Source organism: Chelmon rostratus, chromosome 1 (genome assembly GCF_017976325.1).
Source record: "Chelmon rostratus isolate fCheRos1 chromosome 1, fCheRos1.pri, whole genome shotgun sequence".
In the NCBI taxonomy this organism is placed as follows: Eukaryota; Metazoa; Chordata; class Actinopteri; order Chaetodontiformes; family Chaetodontidae; genus Chelmon; species Chelmon rostratus.
In genome coordinates, this window is record NC_055658.1 from 1195229 (window position 1) to 1221769 (window position 26541).

General features: G+C 41.2%; 1 protein-coding gene across 2 annotated transcripts in view; it reads right to left on the reverse strand.

Annotated features, from left to right (window-relative positions):
- ccdc102a (coiled-coil domain containing 102A) overlaps positions 1 to 26541 on the reverse strand; it is a 67557-nt gene that overhangs the window by 23948 nt on the left and 17068 nt on the right. The window contains exons 2-5 of one of the 2 annotated variants that reach the window (XM_041935512.1): positions 22899 to 22990; positions 14069 to 14545; positions 12241 to 12630; positions 603 to 832 (exon numbers count right to left, since the gene is read on the reverse strand). In XM_041935512.1, coding sequence (XP_041791446.1) covers positions 603 to 832; positions 12241 to 12630; positions 14069 to 14434 — 986 coding nt within the window. In that variant the 5' untranslated portion in view covers positions 14435 to 14545; positions 22899 to 22990. The remainder of the gene's footprint in view (positions 1 to 602; positions 833 to 12240; positions 12631 to 14068; positions 14546 to 22898; positions 22991 to 26541) is intronic. The other variant, XM_041935505.1, reaches the window with a different exon arrangement.

The following is a 26541-nucleotide window of genomic DNA, read 5'->3' on the forward strand; positions in this document are numbered from 1 at the left end:
TAACGAACAGTGGGAAAGTAGCATTCAGATCCTTTAACTTCGTAAGAGTACATTACATTAGTGTTGAGGACTCACAAGAGACCGAGACACAAGAGACACTCTAACTGCAGAAGGAAGACATGGATTGAAAGAAAGCGTAACCTACATGTGTAAAATGGGTGCCTTTTAAAACTAGTGTTGTTAGCAAATGTTAAAGTAGTCATTATGCAGATTGGCCTCTCTCAGTGTTACATTATCATACAATTTAATTATTATTACTGGTGAATTTAATTAAAATAGCATTTCAATTCTGTTGTAGATGCTGGAGGAGCTCATTTTAACTATTTAACATATTGTTGAATAAAATTTGAACACATTTTGTTGGTTAAATATCAATCTCAAAAATATCTACAAACAATACCTGTTATTTAAATGAAATGGAGGAAAACAGTAGAATATTTCCCTCTGAAATGTGGAGGAGTAGAAGTACCATCTAATGGAAGTTATAAAATGAAGTTGGACTAACTGAACTCGCTACCACTGCAACAGATACAACTGCAGTTATGTGACACTTCATATCTGTGCTACAGGCCAGAGCGCTTTGGATCTTCTGTCTCTCTTACTCTCTCTCCTTCAGCAGGACCTTCTGGGACTCATCCAGACGAAGCTGCAGGGCGTTGAGTTTGCTGGTGTCATCCTCCACCGTACTAATGTCCTCCCACAGCTGCCTGCTGCGTTCCTGCCGGCTCAGACCGGAGGACGGACGTGAGCTGGCCTGGTTAACACCACTGCGACTTTCCCAGTCCTCTGGGTCCCCTTCTGGAGCTCTGGAACAAAGGACCGACTCCAACACCTCCAAGTCATGAGAGAGAGTGAGGACAAAATGAGATCAGAATACCAGTTTAATGATACAGGGGTATACTTTACACTGCTATTACTGAAACTCAGATATCAACACAATTCAACAGGGCTCATACTGCCAGGTGAGTGAATGAAAGACAGGTAGAGGTAGGTAGAGGTAGGTTTCTATTGGAAAATAAGTTAGATCTTGACCCAAAAGGCATGGGAAAAAAAGAACAAATATATGACGTCTTAAGTCGTGTGAAAGTCATTCCTTGCAGTGCAAATAAGTTATTATAATTTACTACAAATCTAATATAAATAACTACACTACTACACATTATAATAATAAAAATTCTACCTGTTTAACTGGATTTAATTATGATCATAGTGAGTTGCCTAGTTGCCTAGAATGGCTTAATACACCGTCAGACAAGGGGGTGGCTACGTTTGTGAATTTCTGTTTTTCTCTGCAGTGTGTGGTGTTGTATTCTCAGGACTGCACATGATTCCATTAAATAAAGCGCTACTGACAATAGAAGAAAACTCTCCAAGCTGTCAGTAAGCAAGCTTTTAGCTCCGCAGCAGTAAGTCCATCCAAAACACATTTGTCCTGTTGACTCCCGTCTCTGTCTGCAAACCATGCCTCTATTGTGAAGCAGTTTACACTCTGACAGAGCGATAAACTGTAGAATGAAAATGGATGGTGCACCACAGCTATCAGGCTGTGATTGCTGACTCCATTCTGAACAGTCCTGGAGGTAGTTTTCAGCTGTAAAGATAGTTTGCTATTGGTCAAAAGAGCAAATTCAGATGTTGAAGTTCAACTGATAATGAAACATTAGCAGGGGTTGAGATGAAGTTGTTTTTTTATTGCCACATACACATAATAGTGCACAGTACTTGTACTTAAGCCATCCTAAGCTTTCGGAGCAATGGGCCGCCACTATACATGCGCCAGGAGACCAACTACCAACAACGCACGAAGAGCACTGACCGGAGAACTATGAACTCCACACAGTGAAGCCATGCCTCAACCAGGAATCGTACCAGGACCTTCTTACTTTGTGGCAAGAAGTACCCCTGTGACTGATTCCATTGAAATTAATTGATTTCCCACAAAATTTTACTCTCATAAAAGCTGGAGACCAAGCCTTTATTTGGATAGGCTTTCCCAAAGTCTTGTCAAAGGTTTTTCAGCAGTTTTGCCTGCCTACCTACCCCACCTACAGTCATTGTGATCATAACTATCATAATATCAAATAATCACACTATCAGGGAGGAGATGAGCTGTATGAGATTCCTGGGTGGAGTTCTCATTCTTGTTGGTGTATATTAGCAGTTTCCAACGACACATCATGGGATTAATCCTTTGAGAAACATTTACCCTCATAACATTCCATAACTTCTTACAACACATCAGCAGGGATGAAGGCTTCCTTTCAGTTTCAACCCCAGCAAATAAAGTCAGTCAGTCACATTCTAAACTACCCAAATCTCTTGTGGGCCTCTTTCAACAATATTTCACTCTTCTGTCCTCACTGCGTCCCGCTCCACCCTCTGTTCCTCCCAAACCACGGCTGCAAATCAAACGGTTTCATCCAGAAGATCATCTAAGGTCTCTACCAACGTGCTGTCACTGCAGAACCCTGAAACTCTTGGGTGGGTACTCATGATCATTTTCACATATTATTTTATTTAATGGCCTGAAAAGGAAATTTGGAGTGTTTCCTTCTGTTCACATAGTAAACATGTCTACATCTAAATGTTTCCCTATATCTTTCACAGCATCTGCCAGATGTCAAATGTGAGGTCTGTGTGTCCCAGAGGCTCCGTAACACTGTGTGGTTCTTTAAGATAATAAGCATGCTGCCTTAAAGAGTTCCTCATAAACATCTAATGCTGTGACTGAGAGTTGTAAAGATATCTGTGGCTGAGTTTAGCAGTACACTGTAACATGACCTCATGAGAGAATTTTAATTAGTTGCAGTTGTTTGCCATAAAGCAGCACAGAGCTCTTTTGAGCTGCAGTGACAGGATGGGGACAGAAATGCACAGGCATCTGATATTGTGATGCATTTCCACACATACAGGGCTGATGAGCCGACGGACCACAGACCAACATTGTCATCCTTAGACCCAAGCAGCTGCCGTGGCTAAATGCCTAATATATTAATGACTGAAAAAGGAACAAAAGCTCAAAAGCAGTACATGTATGACAGCCATAAGCAACAAGCATGTCAAAGTACAGTACAAGCAAGAGTGATAATCTACCAAAAATCTGCCACAATGATTTTTCATAATTTTTCATTCAATCACTCATCTTTTTGTTGAGTTCAGATTAGGATATTTAGTTCAGCTATTACTTTCCAGACAAATGCAACAAACCAGCCCAGCATTAAGTCTCTAGCAGCACCATATGCAAATCAGATGAGTTGTGGCTGGGCTTATTTACATCTGTTGTCTTAGTAAATACAACAAAGAATTGTAATCATGTAAAATTTTGGGCCCCTACCTAAACGTAGCTGAGACAGAACAAAAAACTAGCTTCACCTGCCATACATGCCATGCATTACTTTGTAGGGTTCACAGCAAAATGATCACACGTGGCTACTCATGCTCATGAACACACACATTTTTTGTTAAATATGTCATACATCATCTAGTGATCATTTCTGGTTTATGTTTCCTTTATGCCCTGGAACACCATAATAGGAAACAAGGAATGAACACATGGTAATAGAGGGTTAATATCTAAATTCAAATTCCAAAAAACAATTTTCATTGAGCACCCTCAGATCCCTGAAATCCACCTTAATATTATATACACACAGATCAGAGACCCATGACCCTCCATTCAAACCCTATCTGACTTTCTGACAGATTCTGATTATATTATAGATTCTGACTGAGTACAATTTGGGCTCGGTCAGATTTGGGTCAAGGTCGAGTCTCAGTTCCTCTAAAGACCTCTGCCGTGGGGAACAGTATATCTGTAAAGCAGTAAGGACCCTAGACAAGAGACCAACACCATCAACTGTCTGTGAACACCAGACTAAACAACTCACAGCATCAACTGAGAAGAGGTCAAAGTTCACTGACCACAAGTCAGTGGATGGTTGGAGAATGATCAGGGAGGACATTCACAGCTGACTCCAGAGCCTTTCAAAAGGTTGAAAAGACAGACTGATCTTAAAACATGTTAGATATCAATAAGAACTCAGATTAAACATTTTAGACACACCAATCATCATTAAATGTCATTAAGTATCACTGGAATATTTTCACAGCTGTTAAGGTTTGGATCTATGGTTTAATAATTTACGAATAAGAGCGTGGGATGACCACACCTCCCAATTTCTGAGAAACTGACATTTAAGACATACAACTGACTGATGAAAAACACGAGACATCATTTTTAAAAACTTGTGCATGAGCATGTGTATTATCATTTAAGGTTGAGGTGGAAAATGGAAAGCAGAGATGTGATGCTGCTGCTGTCATTACCGGCAGTACACAACAGAGGGACCCAGTGTGTAACAGATGTCAGTCAGAGAAGCCATACTGTGCCACATGTGGGAGTGCTCAGTGTGTGTGATAACCGGAACAATGGAAGGAGACAAGAGATGAGGCTCTGCTGTGAGTGAGTACCAATTAGCCGCCGTTCCATGACCACCGCTGCTGCAGCCACTGACAGACATATTATCATGGTTTTATTGGAACGCTACAGCCTCAATGTGACTTTCTGTGTGTGTGTTTGTTACCGTGGAAACTTCACGTGAACTCGCTATAGGTCAAATGTGATTGTCATTGTGGCAATGACAGTGATTTCTATTCCATGTTGCTATGACACAGGCACCTTCTGATGTTACAGCTCATGCACACATATGTATGTGTGTGTGTGTTTTCATGTGTGGGTGGTGAACCGCACACGTAATAGAAACAGAGGAACACACCACTGCCACTGACACACAGTGAGAGCCCAGTGAAATCCAGAGAAAGTGGGAAAACACAGGAGGTCAAAGCAGTGTTATCAGATGGGACAACAGCTCAGCTGTTAGTTAGTGTGCTATTTCCCACCCTGAAACTGGGCATACGCTGTACGGTTTGAACCTGTTTCTGACCTGAATGTTTGGGTATCGTTTGCCATGCAGTGTACAGGGGGGTGGGGGCGAGCATCGATCGTATCAACTGCTCTCGACCAGCTGTGGGATGTTCTGATACAATTTCTGACATGTCAGACATTGCGAGGAGTTGTTTTCCCAAGATCAGTGCCTTTTATTCTCTCTGTGCACATGGCTCTTTGACGTTTCCTCCTCCTTTCACGACCACTACAAGACAAACGGCAGGAAATAGCTGCTGATGTTCAGCTGCCTGCTAACATGTTTTGTTCTAATTTGACTAGCTAGCTGGTTAGTTTGCTGGTGCTGCTGACTAGTGTGTGTGTGTGTGTGTGTGTGTGTGTGTGTGTGTACTTCACAGACCTCCGGTAGCAAACAAACTTCCACCTGCCTTGGAGCATTCAAACAAATCTTTATTGCTGATTGTCAATAGCCAAAATGGTCCCCAATAGTTGAGGGGTCGTTTTATTTTCTATTTCACCCGTACAGTGAGGGTACTCAGGTCGTGGCTTGAGGATTTTACTGTACAGTGTGGGCACATATACAGTGCCTATCATAAGTATTCACCCCCTTTGATGTTTTACCCTTTTATTGCTTTCATAAATCAATCATGGTCAATAAAATTTGGCTCTCTTAACACAAAAATTTCTTGGAAAAAACTCTTTAATGTCAAAGTGAAAACAGATTTCTATAAAGTAATGTTAATGAAATAAAAATATATAAATAAAAATAATTGTTTGCATAATTATTCACCCCCTTTTTTATTTAATGGTCTAATTCAATAGAGGTCTATCAAATTGTTGCCAATAATCTCACAATTAGTGAAATGAAGATCACCTGAGTGGTGTGGGTGTGTTTCAAGTGATTGAGTTGTAAAACACCTGTGTCTGAAGGGTCCAGAGAGTGGTTGATCAGTATTCCTGGCTAACATTACACCATGAAGACAGAAGAACACTCTAAGCAACTCAGGGAAAGGGTTATTGAGAAGTACAATTCAGGGGATGGTTACAAAAAAATTTCCAAGGCACTGAACATCCCCCGGAGTTCAGTGAAGTCAATTATCAAGAAATGGAAAGAATATGGCACTTGTGTGAATCTGCCTAGATCAGGCCGCCCTCGTAAACTGAGTGACCGTGCAAGTAAGAGACTAGTGAGAGAAGCCACCAAGACCCCTACAACTACTCTGAAGGAGTTGCAAGCTTCAGCTGCTGAGATGGGAGAGACTGTGCATGTAGCAACCGCTGCCCGGGTTCTTCACCGGTCAAAGCTTTATGGGAGAGTGGCAATGAGAAAGCCACTGTTGAAGAAAAGTCATATTAGATCTCGACTAGAGTTTGCCAAAAAGCACGTGCAGGACTCCATGGTCAAGTGGAAGAAGATTCTTTGGTCTGATGAGACCAAAATTGAGCTTTTTGGCCATCAGACAAGACGTCATATTTGGCGGAAACCGAACACTGCACATCACCAAAAACACACCATCCCCACTGTGAAGCATGGTGGTGGCAGCATCATGCTGTGGGGATGTTTCTCAGCAACTGGACCTGGAAGGCTTGTAAAGATAGAGGGCAGAATGAATGCTGCAAAATACACTGAAATCCTAGGGGACAATCTTTTTCAGTCTGCAAGAGAACTACGACTTGGGAGAAGATTTATTTTCCAGCAAGACAATGATCCAAAACATACTGCAAAAGCTACACAGGAATGGTTAAAAAAGAACCAGGTAAATGTTCTGGAGTGGCCGAGTCAAAGCCCAGACCTCAATCCTATAGAGAATTTGTGGCTGGACTTGAAAAGGGCTGTTCATGCCCGATACCCATGCAACCTGACAGAGCTTGAGCAGTTTTGCAAAGAAGAATGGAGCAAAATTGCAGTGGGCAGATGTGCAAGATTGATTGAAACCTATCCACACAGACTCACTGCTGTGATTGCAGCCAAAGGTGCATCTACTAAATACTGACTTAAGGGGGGTGAATAATTATGCAAACTATTATTTTCATTTATATAATTTTCTTTTATTAACATTACTTTATAGAAATCTGTTTTCACTTAGACATTAAAGAGTTTTTTCCAATAAATTTTTGTGTTGAAAAAGCTAAATTTTATTGACCATGATTGATTTATGAAAGCAATAAAAGGGTAAAACATCAAAGGGGGTGAATACTTATGATAGGCACTGTATATCATGAGCTTTGCTTTTACATTGCAAACGATTTACTCGTACAGCAGGAGTTGGAATTGTACATCAATCAATCAACATTTTAATAATCTTGCAGTGCCGAGATTAAAAAAAAAGATTTTTCAGAACATTTTCAACTACTAAAGCCTTCTCTCATCACAACAGATGTTAAAAGGGGACCAATGAAAGTATTGCAGAACAAGACTGAGGGATTTAGAAAATGGTCTAAATGGAGACCTGCACCTAAAAACTAAAGCCTGACAAAAAAAACTCTGAACAGAGAACAAAGAAATACTACCAAAATCCCATCAGGCCTTGCAAATCACACCTGAGAGTAAGATTTGGCCTGAATCCAAATCCTAGTTTTCCATTGGACGAGACCCACAGGAACACAGGGGACTCCCCACAACATGGCCATGATGTCATCAAGGGTATAAGAATCAATGCTAGGTACTGTTCCCATTAAAATGTTTGTACTTTATTGGCCAAGGCAACAGTCCTTTAACTCGCTCAATAACAGTAACAGACTGGCCGTGTTCAACACGAACACATTTGGATCTTCAGAACCATTAGCTGTTTGAGTAGCCAGCAATATCGCTTCACATACAGAAGGAAGGCACAGATTAATCGTTTTCTTCAAGACAGAACTTCTACGCCCCGCTCTCTTTCACCTAAATCCACTCTCTGCTGCTTCCTCCACTGCCTACGAGCACCAACCTGCTGTTAAACCGTCAACGAAGTAACACATCGGTCCCATCACCATGTGAGCTCACTGGACACACTGGATGGACTGAAACACATGAATCGCTCCAGAAGCAATGTGAAGTAAGGCTTTCATCTGGACAGAGACAGGTAATGTAAAAACAGTGACATTTTAAGTTAACGGCTCTTTGGTGGTCACTGATCTCAGGGTGGTGCCCCATTATTATCAGTTTATATTAAGAATTTTATTGATATTAATGCAGTTATTGGTACCAATAACTATGTTTAATATCTGCCAGGTCCCAACAGTGCAAATGTGTGCTGCGTTTGTCACTGAGTTTGTGGCTGCAGTCTGTGTGTATTCAGCACCAGATTTACTAAGACAGCAGCTCATTATGCAGTCAGCTCCTGGACTGATCCTGGTACTGCCTTCCAGGACACAGAATGTGAATGAAGGAGAGCTCCTTTAAAAAAATAAAAAATAGTTTACCATGCTAATGTGATTGCTAATGCTATTGCTAGGCTTAAAGATTGGCAGTGAAACTGAAACAGAGATAGTAGTACAGCAAATGCATTAGCATAGTACAGCATAAGCACAACTTTCTTATCAGCCTGCTAGATGGAATTAAAAATAGAATTGCCCCTTGGCTGTCAGCTGTGTACAACCTACTTTTTAGAAGGCAACTCCATGACAATAATCTTCAGGATGCATCTAACTATTGATATATTTGTGGGAAAAACACTTCCATTGGAACAAAAAGAAACTGAAGTGATATTAACACATTAGACTCACTGTTTCACTGCACGGTTTAGTTTCCTTACGTCTGCACAGGACTGGACCTCTTTTCTGGCTGGCTTTAAGACCATAGCAGCACACCACTCTGTGGGCTGCGTAACCTTCTACGCAGCGGTCGTCCTTTTCCGACCGCTGCGTCTCCTTCTTTACAGGAGGCATAAGTGGTATGTGTCTGGCAGTGTGCACTGCATATGTGTCTGCAGGAGCCAGTCTATAGGCTTTAGGAATGTATTTGTACTTATGTCACATCTGCCCATGTATCTGTCTTAAAGGTGAGGGGGGCATTCCCAATGTCAAGACTAACAATTAAATTATCAAGAATTGCTGCCTCACTGACTTCACCCAGACACTATCCAGAACTGCTTCTCATACCTTGCTTCTTTTCCTATGCTGCTCCCTTTGCCATCTTGCAACATTAACATTAGCACCTGCAGCTATAGTGGGTTGGACTGGAGGCTAATTTGTTTAGCAACCTGGCTTACTTGTTGGAACACTTGTGCTAGCGTCAAGTCTGGAGCTGGAACTCATGATAGAAATTTAAAAAATTAAATCAAACACCCCTGCACTCTGTAATTGTCCACGTTGACAGTAATGACATTGCAAACGAGATAATTGAAATATTAAAGCCTGACTTTAGCAAACTTCTGGTCCCATTCCACCTTTCAAGTGAGGCATTGGAAACAGGAACTGATTGTGCAGTTGTGATGAATGTACAGTATTTTTATTCAATCAGAGAAGGGAAGAAAGGGGTTGGATTTGCGTCTCAACCCACTCCTAAATACTCTTAGAGCCTGCTCTGTACCTGCTCTATATGTAAAGTGAGAAGAGAAGATGAGAAGAAGGGAGAGAGAGAGAGAGAGAGAGAGAGAGAGAGAGAGAGAGAGAGAGAGAGAGAGAGAGAGAGAGAGAGAGAGAGCAATCGAGTGTGTGTGTGCGTGCATGTGTGTGTACCTGGTTACCTACACTGCTACTGTCTCTTAAACAGAGCAACCCTGCAACACAGGAGCGATCTACCCGGGCTGGAGAGCCAGCAGCCAGACTGACCTACATTCACTGAGGCTCAGGTCACATTGTCCACTGAGCAGCAGAGGACATGAGCACACTGATATCAAGGAGACAGTCACTCCGTTTCATATCTACTATCATCTGACTGTCTGATGAAAAATCCTTTTGCTTAGAAAATGTCAAAAAAAAGTGCCAAACCAAAACATGACACCTTTAAATTGTGTCTTTTCTCCAACCAACAGTCCATATAGTAAAACTAAAAAAACAAAACAAATCCTCACATTTGTGTAGGCTTGAACAAGCAAATGTTTGACATGTTTGCTTGAGCTATGAAACTATTGAATTCTATTATGTGATTCTATTGAATCACATGATCCCATTACTTTATTAACAGAAATAGATCTTGTTGATCAACTAATTGATTAATCAATTCAATGCATCAGTAAAAATAATTAAATACCCATTGATACAATCTTGATTCCAAAAAAGTTGGGACACTGTTTAAAGCACGAAAAAAATAAGCAACAACAAAAGAATACCGAGTGTTAATACCCAACACCCAACTTAATACCCTCCACTTTCAAAAGGCTGCCATCGCCATTATGAGAGTTAAGGTAGTGCCATGCCATAGTGTAATCTATTTCTTTTCATGGTTTGTGTTGTCACTATTTCAGATGTCTCTTAGTACGCCCAATGCAAAACATTCACATGGGCAGGTTAGGCAGTACACAACAAGAGTTACACATAATGAAATGTTCATTTTTATATACCTTCCTTGTCTTGAGATCTATGAACTCCTTCTGTTGTATAATGTCGCAGCAGTGATTACAAGTGATTTGCATGCATTTGAAATTCCCAATAGGTCTCTTGAGCAAGTGGCCTCCCTTCCTAGCTAAACGATAACTGTCTGTCAGTCCTTTACAGAGGGGGCTCTTTGGAGTACAAGGTGGGAGGACATTGTTAATTGTTCCTCAAGGAGGGGTTGCTCCTGAGGATGTCCCAGTTAGACAGAATAAACCCAGTTTGCTGAAATGCGTGACAAAATGTATACCTGAAGTGTGTATTCTTTGCCTTTGCTCTTCCTACTGGGAACATGACCTGGGTTTAGACCATGGTGAGACAGGTTCAATTGTTGTAGGAGACATGATAATGACATCCTATAGATGCTGTCTAAGTCAGAGCTGTGGAGACACTGGTGGTTTTATATGATCTGTCCACAAAACATCATGTCATATATTAAGGCTGTGAAATTCACCAAATCATTGTGACTACCACTGTAGAGAAGACAAATCTAATCAGTAAGTCTACAATACATTTTAATTGCAGATTTAAAACATATTCAGACTCCCGAAGTCCCAAATAAAGGCAAGTGTTTCCACAGCCAAAACCAGCACTCATACTGGTCCCTTTACACTGTCTACATTTCATCTGTCTTAAAACAGGAACACCTTGTCATTTAACACCCCCTCAGTGAGTTCCAGGACTGAAGCCTGTTGGTGTCAGTCCCTCTCTATCTGACTGATAATAACTGACTGTTCTATCGCAATCAGAATGATCAATATCAATGCATAGCACTTCTACATCCATTGTAACAAACAAGTGCTGCTCAGGGGAGACCCCTCTCCGTTTCTGTAAATGGGCTTAGTCCTTTCATTCTTATTGATGTTTAGAGGTTGTTTTTTTTGTTATGGTTATAACTGTTGCTGTGACTATGGTATGTTTACTGTGTGATATAGTTCCCATTGGGTGAACTGTAATAACTTATATGATCCTCTGATTTTTAGTCTAGTCCATCATTAGGTCAACATTGAAATTTGTCTTTATGGCCAAATGGCTGCAAAACTAATGACATTCCAATCAGCCCCAGCTATACTGTGTTTAATGCTAATTAGCATTCTACTGCATGCTAACACACTAAATTAACATGGAAAAGACTGTTTATTATAGCTGCTAAACATAAACATGCAAGCATTCAAATGAATGAGGCCAGTGTTTTTTTCACATGGGGCTAAATCAGTCTGAATGCAAGTGAAGAGTCTACCATCATGCTAGCAGCTCTCTGGGCTACTTGGGCACTGTTCAATGGTCAGCTTTCTAACATGCTCACAATGACTCTGTTTGCTTGCTGTTGTTTGGCATGTTCAGCATCTTTCCTTAATAACACTAAATCCTTAGCAGGGACATGAACGAATGTACCAAATTTCATGGCTACAACAAAAAGGGGTGGCTAAATGTGATTTTAGTTACACTTTAAAGCCACAAATGTCAACCTCATGGTGGTGCCAGGTCAGGGGCTCTCAAAAGGAGGATTCAAATTTCACGGCAATCCATCCAAAGGTTGTTGAGATATTCAAGTCTAGACCAATCATGGACCAACTGATGGGCCAACAGAAAGACTGACATTGTCATCCATAGAGCCACGATGCCAGTGAGGCTTAAAACCACAGGGTACCCTGAACACAAGCAGTACCTAAAGCAATATTTTCTATAATTTAGACTTCATCTGATTGAGTTTTGTATGTCATCTACAGATTGTGTTCTCAGGTCTGCGTAGACAAAAACATTTGATCTTATTTACAACTATGGTTAAAAAGCAATTAAAATATACACTGCAGACTCACCTTGTTTTGAGCTATCTTTTGTCTGTCTAAGTCCACGTCCCTCACTGGTTCTGGCTCTGGAGACCCTGGCGGTCCCTCCCCAACTCTGTCCAGCTTGCCGTCAGTGTGGACCTGAGAGGAGGAGGATGAGGCAGGGGAGGAGGGAGGGATAGATGGAGAGGAGGAGGAGCAGGAAGCACCACGAGGGTGTGCAGGAGAGGAAGATGGAGAAGTGGCAGATGGAGGAGGGGCTGTGTGGTTGCTGCGGAGCGTCTCCTGCCGTAGAGTCTCATTCTCTGAGGCCAGTTCCTGCCGCTCCCGCCGAACACTGGTCAGCTCCTTGGTGAGGGTATCCAGCCGCTGCCTCAGCTGACGGACTTCATCACGTGCACGGTTCCGCTCTGCACGAACCTGGGAAAAAAAGACCAAAAGAAAGTCAGAAATACATGGCTACATTTTTTCAAAAAGGCTCAGAAATTTCCTAAAACAGCTGCGTGAGGAAATAGTAATTTGTTTGGGACTATTTTTAGTGGTGGATCAACCCACGTTTGTGCTATGGTGTGTATTGGTGGTAGCAGAGCGGTCTATGTGGGCTGAATCAAAATAAACTGCACTATGTGTGTCTACATATACACAACCCTTATTAACAGGATACATTCATCGCTTGGTTAAATATTGAAAAAGTCAAAAGTCCCTGTCTTTTGCTTCAATGCATTGCAATACAATGCATGTTTATTATTATTACTATTATTTTGAGCAACACAGTGAGCTAGGGTTAAAAGCTACCGAAGAACCTAGAAACTGATCAGGATTATTTTGTCAAGTGACGGGTGTTCACTGTGTCGTCCTCAACTCATTGAATATGCTACATAAGTTACTCAGGATAAAATAGGTTTGTTTTTAGTTTAACTAGGGTTGTCTACATAGTTAATTGAAATTAATGTGCTAAGTATGGATTGCAGCTGTCCACGGTGGCTTTGGAAACATGATGGAAGCAGATGGCAAAGCGTTGCTTAGTCCAGTGAATGGAAAATTTACTAATGGCCAGATGGAGCCAATGATGGAAGCAGGGTTCTATGCAATGTCTGCAGTCAGGAATTTCAGTACCATTGGAGAACTTCAAGCCTGAAACATCACCTCAACACAAAGCACTTAGCACTGGGTTTAGAGGTCAGACCTAGCACAGCCCAACCAGTCTGGGTGAGCCACGCTCAAATCGGCAGTCACACACAGACTGAGCAAATCTACCTGTGTCTGATTACATATGGAATTAATTATGATTAATTAATCACAGAGCATGAAATGAATTAGATCAAATTATATAATCGCTTGACAGACCTATTTTCAACCCTTTTACTCCTTTTTTAACCTTTTTAGTTTGTTTTTAGTCGTGTTTAATCTTCAATAAATGAGGACTTGATATTAGGCATTTTGTTTAACATTTTGATGTCAACTTGGTTAAGGTTATGTAGAAGGTTAACCAATCATAACTGAGTTATGATATCTGAAGTAAAATTCGTTCTGTCCATTTTAACTTAACATAGCAAATTATTTCAAAAGTTATCAATGAAATATTTTGAAAAAGAATAAATAATAAGTCAATGTAATTAAGTCAATTTAACAAGAAAAAGTGAGTGAAGTCAGCATAAAACCTGCTTAAGAAGGCAAAATGCATATATGTTTTAATAAATGTTTGCACTATTTTGTTGACAATGATTTATGAAACTGTGCACAAAAAAACTAAACAGGGGTATGTATGAATCAGATCTTGAGGCATTACTATGGTAATAAAATAAAATAGCTTTTCAGTCTACAGTTTCCCTCCTGGCTTCAGTAAATGGCATCCCACCTTGCTCCACTTCTCTCTCCAGTTGGCGGTGCAGTCCGACCACCACCTCATGGTCTTCTCCATCTGGGCAGCTCTGGCACGAGCTTCCTCCAGCTCCCTGAGCCTCAGCTCCTCCCTGCTCTCCCAGTCGGCCCCAGCAGCTCCCTCGCTCATGGTCCCTAGGGACCCTAGACCAAGGCCCCCCAGCCCGGGCGACAGCAGCAGCGGGGGGCTTGAGCTGGGGGTTCCTCCAGTGGGGCTCGGGGTGTGGGTGAGGCTGTCCGGGGAGCGGATCCCCCTGTCGGGCCCCAGACCCAGGCTGCACAGCAGACCGCCTCCGGCTGACTTACCGCCTTCGGAGAGGTGGGGGCTGGGGGTGTGGTTCATGATGGAGGAGGTGGTGGTGGTGTGGATGAGGACGGTCAGGAGGATGAAGGGGGTCAGGGTTGTGAGTGGGGAGATTCAGGAAAGCATCCTCGTCATCAGTCAGTGATCAACCTGGATACAGAAACACAGCAACAGAAAGAAATGACATTCAGCTTCAGGAGAAAATAAAACTTGCATGTACATCTGTACATTTGCCTTATTTGAGGATAAAAGAATTCAAGGTTGATCAAAAAAGTTACTAATTTAACTTCAGAACACAGACACAATCCAAGGAAATCATTAACAGACATACTGAGCTGCCTTTGGGGAGGAAAAGCCCTCATCTGCTTCTCATACCTCCTAAATCCAAAGATAGAGCGGACAACTGGTCCACATGACTGAGACTGAAACTACTGCCACAGCTTTATGAGAAGCAGCTCTGTCCAAAACAAGGCCCAAATGACCAGAGAACACAGACAGGCATGAGTCGGAAAGTGAGACACACACACACACACACACACACACACACACACACATACACACACACACACTATCCAACATATGTCCAAGGACTCTCACTGGAACTTTAACAGTATTTATTCCAACTAGCGTCCCAGGACAAAAAAGCATAATCGGACACTTGGTGTACACCTGATACCTTCTTGTTCATGCTCTCATCTTTGCCTCACCCTCCCCGGATTACACCACAATCCGTTTGACTTTTTTTGCCTGCTGCTCTCTCTCGATCTGTTCAGACTGTTAAACCTACAGAGACTACACCACAGGTAGCTGCTTACAGGTCCTGACAGATTAATAGAGCACCTGTGATGACATAATGCCTGAACGAATGAGGACAATACACTGGACACCATGCAGACAGCTGGAGGTGAGTACACTTCATCAGACCGAGGTGAACTGATATATATATATATATATATATATAAAATCATTCTAATCAACAAATACGTGCCCATTGATTTGTACACCATCAGCTTCTGCCTCAAATGAGCATAAATGTGTTTTGAATAGAGGAAATTCAATTGTTTAAAGCTGTTATAATCATTATTTGTATTGTAATGATATATGTGTGTAATGGCCTACTTTCTGAGCAAAACATTTATGCACAACACCTTTAATTAAATATTTTTATGTTATCTTTTCTCATATTCTATCTTTTACGTTACTGTGCTACTTTCTTTTAATACTAGTTGCTGTTCCAATAATCATTTGCAATTTATGGTTGTACTTCTCTTTGGTGAATCATAATAAAACCAATTTATGCTGATATGACCATATCTTGGCTGGGGGACATGTGGACTAACCTTCATCTTAAATCCACTGGCAGTGCCAGGTTTGGGTTGAAAATCCTGGAGGAAAACACCAGCTCTGGATGTGGGGAAGTTAGACTCAATCTGTCTATCAAGAAAAGCACTACTCCTTCCCTCCCCCTGCTACCTCCTTCTCTCTCCCTTCAAGAGGAGGTGGAGAAAGTTCTAGAGGAGATCTGGAGCTGTGAGAACAACTTCTGAAGAAAAAGAAAGGAAGGACGCAGGTTTAGCATTAGCAGCTGGAGTCTCAGTGGAGGTTAAAACCACTAAGAAATGTTTTTGCTGTTTTTCTGTTAGCTAACAACCTGACTGACCTTGAACATATTCGAGAGCATGCACCTGTTGTCTTGATCAGGTACCACCAGGAACAAGACAGACATTCACACACATATTCATACAGCGGTGCCACCAAGGAGGAAGGTACCACCTGCTCATCAGTGATCCACACACATTCTCACATCAATGACATGTCATCAGGAGCAATTTGGGGGTCAGTATCAAACCACTCACCTTCAAACCACTGACCTTCTTATTACTGGATGGCTGCTTACACTTATGAGAGCTACAGTGGCAAGTCGTAATAATATGAAATAAAAAGCACTCTTTATGAAAGTTTCCTCTCAAAAAAGAAAAAAAACTCTAGGAACACACACAGAGCACACTGTTTGCACATTACATCTGCTTTATGTTGAAAAGACTGAGATTGAAGATCAACACACACGTCTTCCACAAGTCTTCCACAAATGAGAAGTTAATGATGACTTTGGTGGGGGCAAGTTTATTTTGAAAAAATATTCACTTTGCTTCCCTTGAACTTATCGCAGCATCAGCCAGACATGTGAAAAACAACTGAAAACATGCCAACATTTGAACTGCTTTCACCTTTTACCCTCTAACTGACCATTCAATTGTTTTCATGTCGTACACATCAAATGACATATCAACCACAGTTAATGTGTATACCCTCCAACTTTTCCCAGTGTTTTCACTCAACAGAGCCTTTAGCTGACACTTTATCTGCTTTTACCTGTTTCATCTTAACTGACATTTCAACTGTTTCATCTTTTACTCTTAAACTGACAGTCCTGCTTTCAATACTTTCACTCCAACCAAAAGAATTTTTTTCAGACATCATACAGTTGATTAACGTTCAACTGGCTTATCAGCTACTTTGTTCCCTTACACTTCAACTGACAGCTCAACTCCAGTCTTTCCTCTAGATCAGGGGTCACCAACCTTTTTGAAACTAAGAGCTACTTCAAGGGCACTGAGTAATGCAAAGGGCTACCACTTTGATAATACACTTCTGAAATAACAAAGTTACACAGTGTACCTTTAATTTGATATTATTATTAATGATATTCTATGTGAAGACACTGATCGCATATGATCCATCACAATAGTTATTCAGAATGATTAAACAAGGTAGGAAACAGATACATTTCAATATGCAATATCCAATTGTTTCATTTTCAAATGATCACTTCCACAACATTTTGTTTGAAATCTTTTTCAATTTTTACTAGCCACTAACAGTTTTTATTGGTAGCTTTTGTGACATGTACTGAAGTGTCTCTCCACGCCGTCGCCACAGTCGCACCGCAAATGAGACACACGCAGTTTTCTTTCACGTTAGTAAAAAAGAAGTCTTCCTCCCATTCACTGTAAAATGATAAGTTTTCTTCCTTTTTTCTGCTGTTTTTGTGGGTAGAAAACACGTTTGTCTCCTCATCTTCGCAGCGCTCACGAGCTCATCTCAGCAAAGCTGGTTTGTCATGCACTCTAGACTGACCTCCGACCCAGACTACGTCAGAGTTCGTATATTAAACTTTTTTTTATGATGTACATTTTTTTTACATTTTTATGTATCCGTTTTTAAATTTACATCACTGTTAATGTAACTCAAAAAGAATAGCAACACAGTTACATAAAATTTTAGACGGAGCTAATTCGTGATTAGTGCTATTTTTAGAACTGGCTTACGGGCGACTGATGTGGATGCTGCGGGCGACCTGGTGCCCGCGGGCACCGGGTTGGTGACCCCTGCTCTAGATCAACTGTCTTGGAGGAGTGGTGAGGACTGGAAAACGTATGAAGAATGTAATGAATAATCAGTTCAGTTCAGTTCTTTCAATATTGTGTGTCATAGTGATTGTCACTGCTGCCTTAAGTTTGACCTATATAATTCATTAAGAAAACTTTTTAAAAAGGGAATTACCTGTAGCCTACTATATCGTCTCCCTTCATTTCAGCTAATCACATGAGTGTAGGCTTGAGACTACAATCAGTTTTTACTGGCTACATAAACAGGGGCTAAACAGGGGCTACCGTCTGAGGCCGAGCCAGCAGCACAGGCCAGTTGTTAGCCAGGAGCTGTCCCTGTCCCCAACTGCATGGCTTGACAAGAGCAGAACAATGAGCACAGCAGTTAGACAACTGGTGGCCAAGCTGGCTGAAATCCTGTCCTCATGTGCTTCTCCTCTGGTCCAGAGGTGGTGTCTGATGTTTCGGCAATACATCACGTATTCAGTTGATGGTGTTCATCTCTTTAAAGACTTTAGGTATTTTGGACTGCTTTGGTTTTTCATCAGACATTTGTTCCAACTCTTCAAAAAATGGATCATGTTGAAACTATTTCAAATATTTCAACTGCTAATTTTCAGCAGTGGGCACATGTACTGTACATTTTTGGCGGGGAAATGTTTTCCTCCAAAGCAATGCTCGCTCAGAGTACATCAGTTCCTCAACTGGTAGTTTGAATTCCATAAGAGGATATTTTGATGATTTTATTGAATGTTCAAATGTTCAAAACAAACCTCACAAGAAAAGCCCTTGATATCATGGCTACAATATGTCTAATGTCATATATTCTACTACCGCAACAAACCGTAACAAAATCTAGGACGAACACGAGCACTGGTGGTGAAGAGACAGAGAACCAATGCAACAACATCATCATTCCATATGTGTCTGTTGTATCTGAGACACTGCATCCCTGTGATTGTCAAACCCAGCAACACACTAAGACAAGAATTGTTCTATCAGAACGATAGCACACCCAAACACAAGAAAAGCAGTCCAGTGTATGCAGGCCGATGCAGTGAGGAACGCACAGACTAAATAAAGATTAAACAGATGCATGGCCCAGATCTGAGGTTCAGTCCTCAGATCAAGACAGCATTTTGCCTGAAGACATAGGACAGTCACTGGAGGAAAACAATGTACATATTTTGGATAGGAAGGAGAGATGGTTTGAAAGAGGAGTGAAGGAGGCTGTTTATGTAAAAATCGAGAAAACATCCCTCAATATCAATGTGATTGTCAGGAGGAAAGTTCTTAAGACAGACAAGATTGCTTATTGATGGTGAGGCACTTAAATAATAATTTAAAATAACTGACCAAATTGGCGATTCAAAAAATCATATGCTGATGCTGATGTTAGTATATCCCACAAACTGTGTTACAATGGCTGATTTAAAGGCAAGAAATGTGGGACAATCCAATTGAATGATCACTTAGTGTGTAGCAAGTTAGCAATACTGTTCATTTCTTGGTACTGGCCATTGGTATTGGTCATGTGATACTCCCCTGGTGATAATCAAAGTAAGTATGTAAGTTTGGGTGTCGAGCTGACAGGACTGAGCATGGAGAGTGGGATTTTTTTTTCTTTAAACTGGGCATACACTGTACATTTGAGCTCATTTTTGACCCAATTTTTGAACCGCACGACTCATTTTAGAGTCTGGTTGAATTTCAGCTTCGTGGGGCATAATTTGTCGTGCAGTGTCCATTGGGGAGCGAGGAACGATCAACTCCTCCCGACCGTCAGATGTTCGGATGGATTTCTGACATGTCAGAAATTTTGGTTGGTCATCGTCAGGCTCTTGCACAGTTGAAGCGAGTCGATTCCCCAAGATCAGTGCACTTTTTCTCACTGATCCCGCGCGAAGCGGCAAACAGAGCATCTGAAAGCGCCATGGCAACTTTCTATGGAGGCCAAGTTAATCAAGCTGTGGCAACAGCATACATGCCTTGTACATGTATAGATTATGAAGGCAGCACGTTTCTGCCTCGATAGCATGCTAGCAAACAAACTTCAGACTCAATCGTCTCTGACTCAAACAAGCAGCTTTTTTACAGGTCTTTCTTGACAATTGTCAATAACCAGAATAAGGGCAGGGTTCGACGGGCCATGCAGTGTGAGCACTCAGGTCATGGCTAGACAATCGGACCAGACAGTGTGTGCACGTAAATCGTGAACTTTGCCTTTACATCGTAGACGATTTCCTCGAACAGTGTTAAGTTGGAATGAAACAACAACACTTCAAAACTCGTACAGTGTATGCCCAGCTTTAGACACATAGAGACATGGCACCATGACAATGTCTTGAATGAGTCTGGAAAGCGATGAAGAGACATTTGACATTTTTGATAACCTCTTGCTCAGCACAAGGTTGTGCCATTAAAAATGACTCTGACTCTTGCCTGAACTACATCCATCATGAACAATGGCAGATCCTGCCTGTAAAATGGTGGTGGTTTCCGAGCTACAGGACAGGGAAAACAAACAGTCAGGTAGGGCAGCATCCAAACTAAGGGAAAAGTCATGATCTTTTAAAAAGGATCCAATCAGGGGAGGAACTAAGAGCTGCCATGATCAGTATATCATGTCAGTCTAATGCTGCATTGAGGGAAACAAGAGGTCAGCCCACACAATCTGCCACTCCAGTCACAAACCTTGGCCAAATGACGGGCCATGGAGCCTCCATATACTGTACCTACTTCCAGGCACAGTATATGGAAACTGGATACTGGTAACTGGGCAACACAAGAACAAAAGACTCAGTCCATGTTCCGACCGGCATCTGCATTATGTGAAAAAACACTGGCTACTAATTAATTTCAATGAGACTGCTCTGCTGGCACAGCAGGGGTCACCTGGCAAAAAAAGATGAAGCTGGCTTAACCGTGTTTACCGAAATGCAATGGAACGTCACCCCGCAAGGTAGTGTTGTCCAACCGAACACAGGCAAGCACACACAGTGGCGGTCTATAAATATCAATATGTACCTGACACATTTCTGTAGCCTACTTACTAGTATATCTAATTTATCACATGCTCCAAATACTGGGGGTTGTTTGCACACACACACAAAGCCATCCTCTTAGTGCTGACTGCACCTGAAAAGCGTGGACCTGACCTGATTTCTAAAACAAGCAGCAGGCTTTAGATGGTGTATTGAAACAAATCACATCTGTGTAGAGTAGCACAATACACATACACATTCATATACAGCCTTCAGATCTGGACTTTGTGGGACAGAGGGCCCTGCCAAAGAGACATGTGTGATACAGGCCTTAGAGATGATAAACTCTCCATATTTTAAGACCATCTTTATATATTTTAAATAATCAAACTGTAACTTTATGACTGGTAAGAAACATAATGTGTGAAATTATGCTGACCATAGAAATCTATCAATGTAATAAATGCTCTGCAATAGTATGCATCAAAGTGCCATATTGTTTACATTGTTCTTCCACTAATGGCAGAGCAAACCCCCTACCATTCAGTTAAAAGACTACATTTTTTAAAAACAGGACCCCTACGGCCTCAAGCCTGTGACCTGACACCACAGTGAAAACTTCCTGGGGTTCTCAGAAGGCCATAAATGTATCACTGCAAGTTGTGATTTCAAAGATGATGTCACTGCCATATATGGGTGATATGTTTTTCCAGGAATACTAACATAAAAAAAATACAAGTGTAGCAGAGTCAATGAATAACATGTTATTTAGTTAAATTCTTGGTAAACGTGGGAGTGTCAGCCATAGTTCTCTCTCTACCTGTGTCGGATTTTATTTTATTTTGAAAGTCTTTGATTTATGTGGTGTATTATGGGTGACCTTCCAGTGTACCAGTACAGAACATATCAATACATAAATGTATGTACTGGGGAACAAGATGCAAAGTTATGGAATAAGTGGGTAACAAAACATATAATATAAAACATTACACAGTAACTAAGTAATTATGCTGTATGTTGTGGGGTGTTATCTAAAGCGTTGCCAAACAAGTGATAAAAAAATCACTCATTTTTGGACCACCCTTTCGGTTGTTTTTTCTTGGGGCGGACAATCAGACCCCTGGCAATTATATACCTTTACCGATTTGCTGGAGCAGAGGGAATGCATGTAAGCATATTTGGGTGTCAAGCTGACAGGACTGAGCATGGAGAGATTCCTTGACATCCATGTAGAAATGTGTAAAACATAGTGTTATTTATTGTTAGCCTGCACTAACTTGCAATGGAACTCCCTCTATTCACCACCTGAGTACATCAGTCTTGGGTGTGTGTGGTATACTGTAGTTTTTCTGTGCAGCCTACACTGAAGTTAAAATGGTAACATTTCTGCCTCCTGGGTGCCAGTAGCTAACCTGCCCCAGGTTTCACTCCAGCTCAAGCCCTTTTGCTGTTATTCCCTCTTTCTCTTGCCTTTCCTGTCCCTCTTCAGCTGTTAGTCAACTAAAGAAGAAATGCAGAAGCTTCTTTTCTCCACCATATTTCAGTTCCACTATGGGTATGTTTATGTCTGTGAAGATGCTGGTGCAGCAACTCCACCGAGCAATCTGTGTGAAAATAGGGCAAAAATAAAAACATCAGTACTTGCATAAAGTATACAAAACTGCAATGGAGTATTTCTTCTGCGCATCACTTTTATAGAACCAAGCATGCAGAAGTTGTTCTTCATATCTACAAAGTTAAAGCTCACAAATCTCTACACTGCTCGAGTGTGTGAAATTTGCCAGGATTAGAATATGAATACTAGAATATGAATGAATTATTGTATTACAGTCCAAAGGTGTTTTGTGAGGTTACAGTAACCTTGAACTGACCACCAAAATGTAATCAGTTCAACCTTTAATCTGAGTGAATGTTTGTACCAACTTTGATTAATAGAAATTCCCCCAAGGCGATCATGAGACATCATGTTCATGTCACATGTTCACATCATGTACAGCATGTATACTTCGGTACTGTACACTGGCCACTTGTTATATACCTAGCCATTACATGTTTGGCACAGGTCTGTGCGAGTTAAAAACTAGTACACGTAATAAATGACATGCACAGGTAAGTATATAACAGGTTTACCTTGAATAGGACTTTTCCATTCAGGTAAATCTGGCGAGTAGTGCATGGGTTGTCTGATGTTGTGGTGGGGGTTTACACTTCAGATTTCCCTGCTGGAGAAACAAACAATCATTTGGCTCAGATTTTTAACAGATATCTAACTGCTTAGTTCTTTGCTTACTCAAGTGATATTGCAGTGCCTGTCCATTTCATACATTCAAGTAATGGCCGGCTTTCATTTCCCTCTGAATAGTGTATATAGCTGTATTCTAAAAGAAAATATACAGACATTGATTTGTCTCTTTCTATTCCAAGATCAACATATTTAAGCAAATTGGCTTGTTTTCATGTTAGGTCAATTGAGAATTGCACACAATAGCTGTGATCCCACACTGCATTTACTTGGCTACAGTAGTAAGTCTGATCCTTCTAGAGAGGGCACATAAATCCCTGGAAGCCTGCTGACATTCTTCTCCTTTTCAAAAAGCCATCTGTGCAATGAAGCACAGAGAGTAGCATGGATCCGGTTAGAAAGCTACACAGGGCTTTACTGACAAAGCCATTATTTACTACGTTAAATACCTGTTTGCTTTGTAATGTCCCAGTTCATGATTCACTTTCATGCAGTCAACAGTACAAAGACACAATGTATGTCACAGTACAAATACCTCTTTTATATCTCAGGTAAGGAGTATATACCGTGAGGTCAGATATCTCGTCACCATTTTCTAAATTATTTTACAGTTGGTGTCTCCATAATTGATCTTAACTCACAAATTGTCAGGGCTGAGGGCTGATGTTAGCTAACTGTGTCAAACCACAGCAAACTGCAGAACAGACATGCCAAAGAAACAGTATGTTTGAGGTATGGTGTTGACCAAAGAGTACTTTATTTTTACACAACAAAATGTTCCTTTCTCAACAAAGTGTGCTTGTTAGCTGTTAGCTAGATAGCTTTTAGATCCGACAAAAGTTTCTCTTTGCAGATTAAAAAAAAAAAAAAGATTTCACAGGCTTGACTTTGGATGATTTAATGACCCTCTGCTCTGTCTAACTTTGGTACCTATACATGTCCGTATAGTTTGATAGTTTGCCGGATAAAGCAGTTACTCAATCTCACACATGTCTGTGCAAATATATCAAACAGGAGAACTTCATCTCCCACGGGGCCCCAGGTGTTACTGCAACAAGAGGCTCCACTGTGACAAATTATACAGAACATTCCTGAACCATGACTCTCTCTCTCACACACACACACACACACACACACACACACACACACACACACACACACACACACACACACACACACACACACACACCCTACATGCCAATAGAAATAGAACACAAACTCAAATATGCACTACACTCAGCTAAAAAGATAAAGTACAAACTCTGAGTTAAAGACAGCAAACATGATTTTATACTTTAAGGACAGAGTCACAATTGAAAAGAGACAAAGACTGCCAGTGTGTGTGTGTGTGTGTGTGTGTGTGTGTGTGTGTGTGTGTGTGTGCGTGCGTGCGTGTGCGCGCATGTTGTGTTTGTGCTTGGGTAGTATGAATGTCAGTGTCCACCTCAGCACAGACGGGTAGTGTAGTATCATGTTGCCATCAATTATTCAACAGGACCCAGAAAGAAAGAGAAAGAGAGAAGGAGGATGAAGGTTATGTCAGGTGATGGTGAGGGTGGAGGATGTCGATGGATTGGGGCCTAAAGACAGGGAGACACTTTCACTACACTAACTTCACAGTTTGCTTCTATGTTAGTGCCCTGGATTAGATGCCATAAACTGCCATGTTTCCACCCGAATACCCAGGACATTGAGGCAAACCCTTCAAATGTTCCATCAAGGAGAAAGGAGACATGTAAGACCTCATTTGCACTGATATATTTCATCTGGTCTGAATGACATGCTCATGAATTTGATAACATTCGATTGCAAAAATTAACCATGCAAACACAATGGGTTGGAAATGACCTAAAGAAGTCACAGATAATTCTGAAATGTCCAAAGTCTCCATTTAAAAAATGTACACTGGATTATAACGCTGAGAACTGACAGAATAACTTAAATAGATTTGTTAAAATTAGAATTTCAAAGATTTTCATTCAAATAAATGTCTGTTGAATCTGTTGAGAAAGCAGAGCCACAACACTTGAATTTCAGCAGGGTACAACAGCTTGAAAGCCTCTCCCACTCACAGAGGCTTTGAGAGGTTTGCATAATGTGTACAGTTAGGTGAGGAGATAGAGAACACAGATCTTTTTCTTCTTCATTACAGAAGCTGCTGAGGTAAAGGGGATGATGAAACTCCAGAACAGAAACGGAAAGAAACATAGTGTATAAAAAGAGATGTAGAACTGAGAAGGAGGTTATATCATCACAATAAACTTCATATCTTCTACATTCATTGCCAAAATGGTGAAAGTTTACTGGCAAGTACGAAATTTTGACGAGCGTCAGATTAAATCTGCACTAATGAGTATTTTCATATCAACACTGGGTCCAGAAACATAATAAAAAATGGCTGCTAGTGATGCACCAACAGAGAATTATCACCCAACTCTGCTTTACAGAATGTTTTAGCATCTTTTAGCCAATGGTTTGGTTTTACAACACACAAATTTTCAGTCAATTTTCAACCCTGCAGTCTCTAACTGCAGGGTTTGGCTGAGACAGCCAAACAGCCAGAGTTTGCCTCGGATGGAGTTGTAACTGAAGGCATGGTTGAGGAGCTTTGGAGCTCTGGTCTAATGCAGTCTGAATAACCTCAGATGACCAGGAATTTGTCTGGCTCTAATTCTTTCCCACGAGGAAGCAGAGTTCACAGCCTGTGAGACACAAAGCTCAGTTGGCAGCCGGGCATAGAGAGACCGAGGGGGTTAACAAGCATTAATGGCAATCCAACCACTTTTTAAATGCAAGCAAATCAGCCAAATGAGCTCACACTGCTACTCAGACACATGGAAGCTCATGCAGTGACTTAAAGAAGTTCAAAAAGAGGGAATATGGGTGTGTGAAGGCCCTAATCCCTCCACACGCATGCACACACACACGCACAGCTGTGAACTTCTACTCCTACAACCAGGTGGTGGAAGAAGAAGTTGCTAGGCTTATGGTGTCCTGGACACCAATCCTGACACTTCAGAAAAGATGAATCATTGTCAGTAAAGTGAAGATCTGTAGAAAATACATGATACTAAGCTTAACGCACATACCAATATATTTGTATGAAACACCATAAGTTCACATTATTTATAATGTAGAAGATAGAAAAAAATATGAAAGAATGTTGTAAAATGCTTTGTGTGTCATCGCTTAGGATGTCAGGATGGTGGTGGGCTCTGGGGTCCGTAGCAGCTCCGGTGGAATAAAGCCCAGTTTAGGGGGTGTGTGGAGTTTGAACTGTGTCAGAGCTTCCAGAGGAGTGGTGAAAGTGAAAACGAGTAAAAACAAACAAACAAAAATGTAGACACATGAGCTACAAGCCGCTGTGTCTGCACACACCGCCATCTTGAAAAAACACTATTTTTGTGATTTTTAAAATTTTCTCCTGAATACTGACTGACTGACACTACTGACATGTTACCACTCCCCTTAATGTGGTGCTCCTCTGCTATAAGCCTCATGCCCCCCTTTGGCCATAACGGGTGTGCTCTC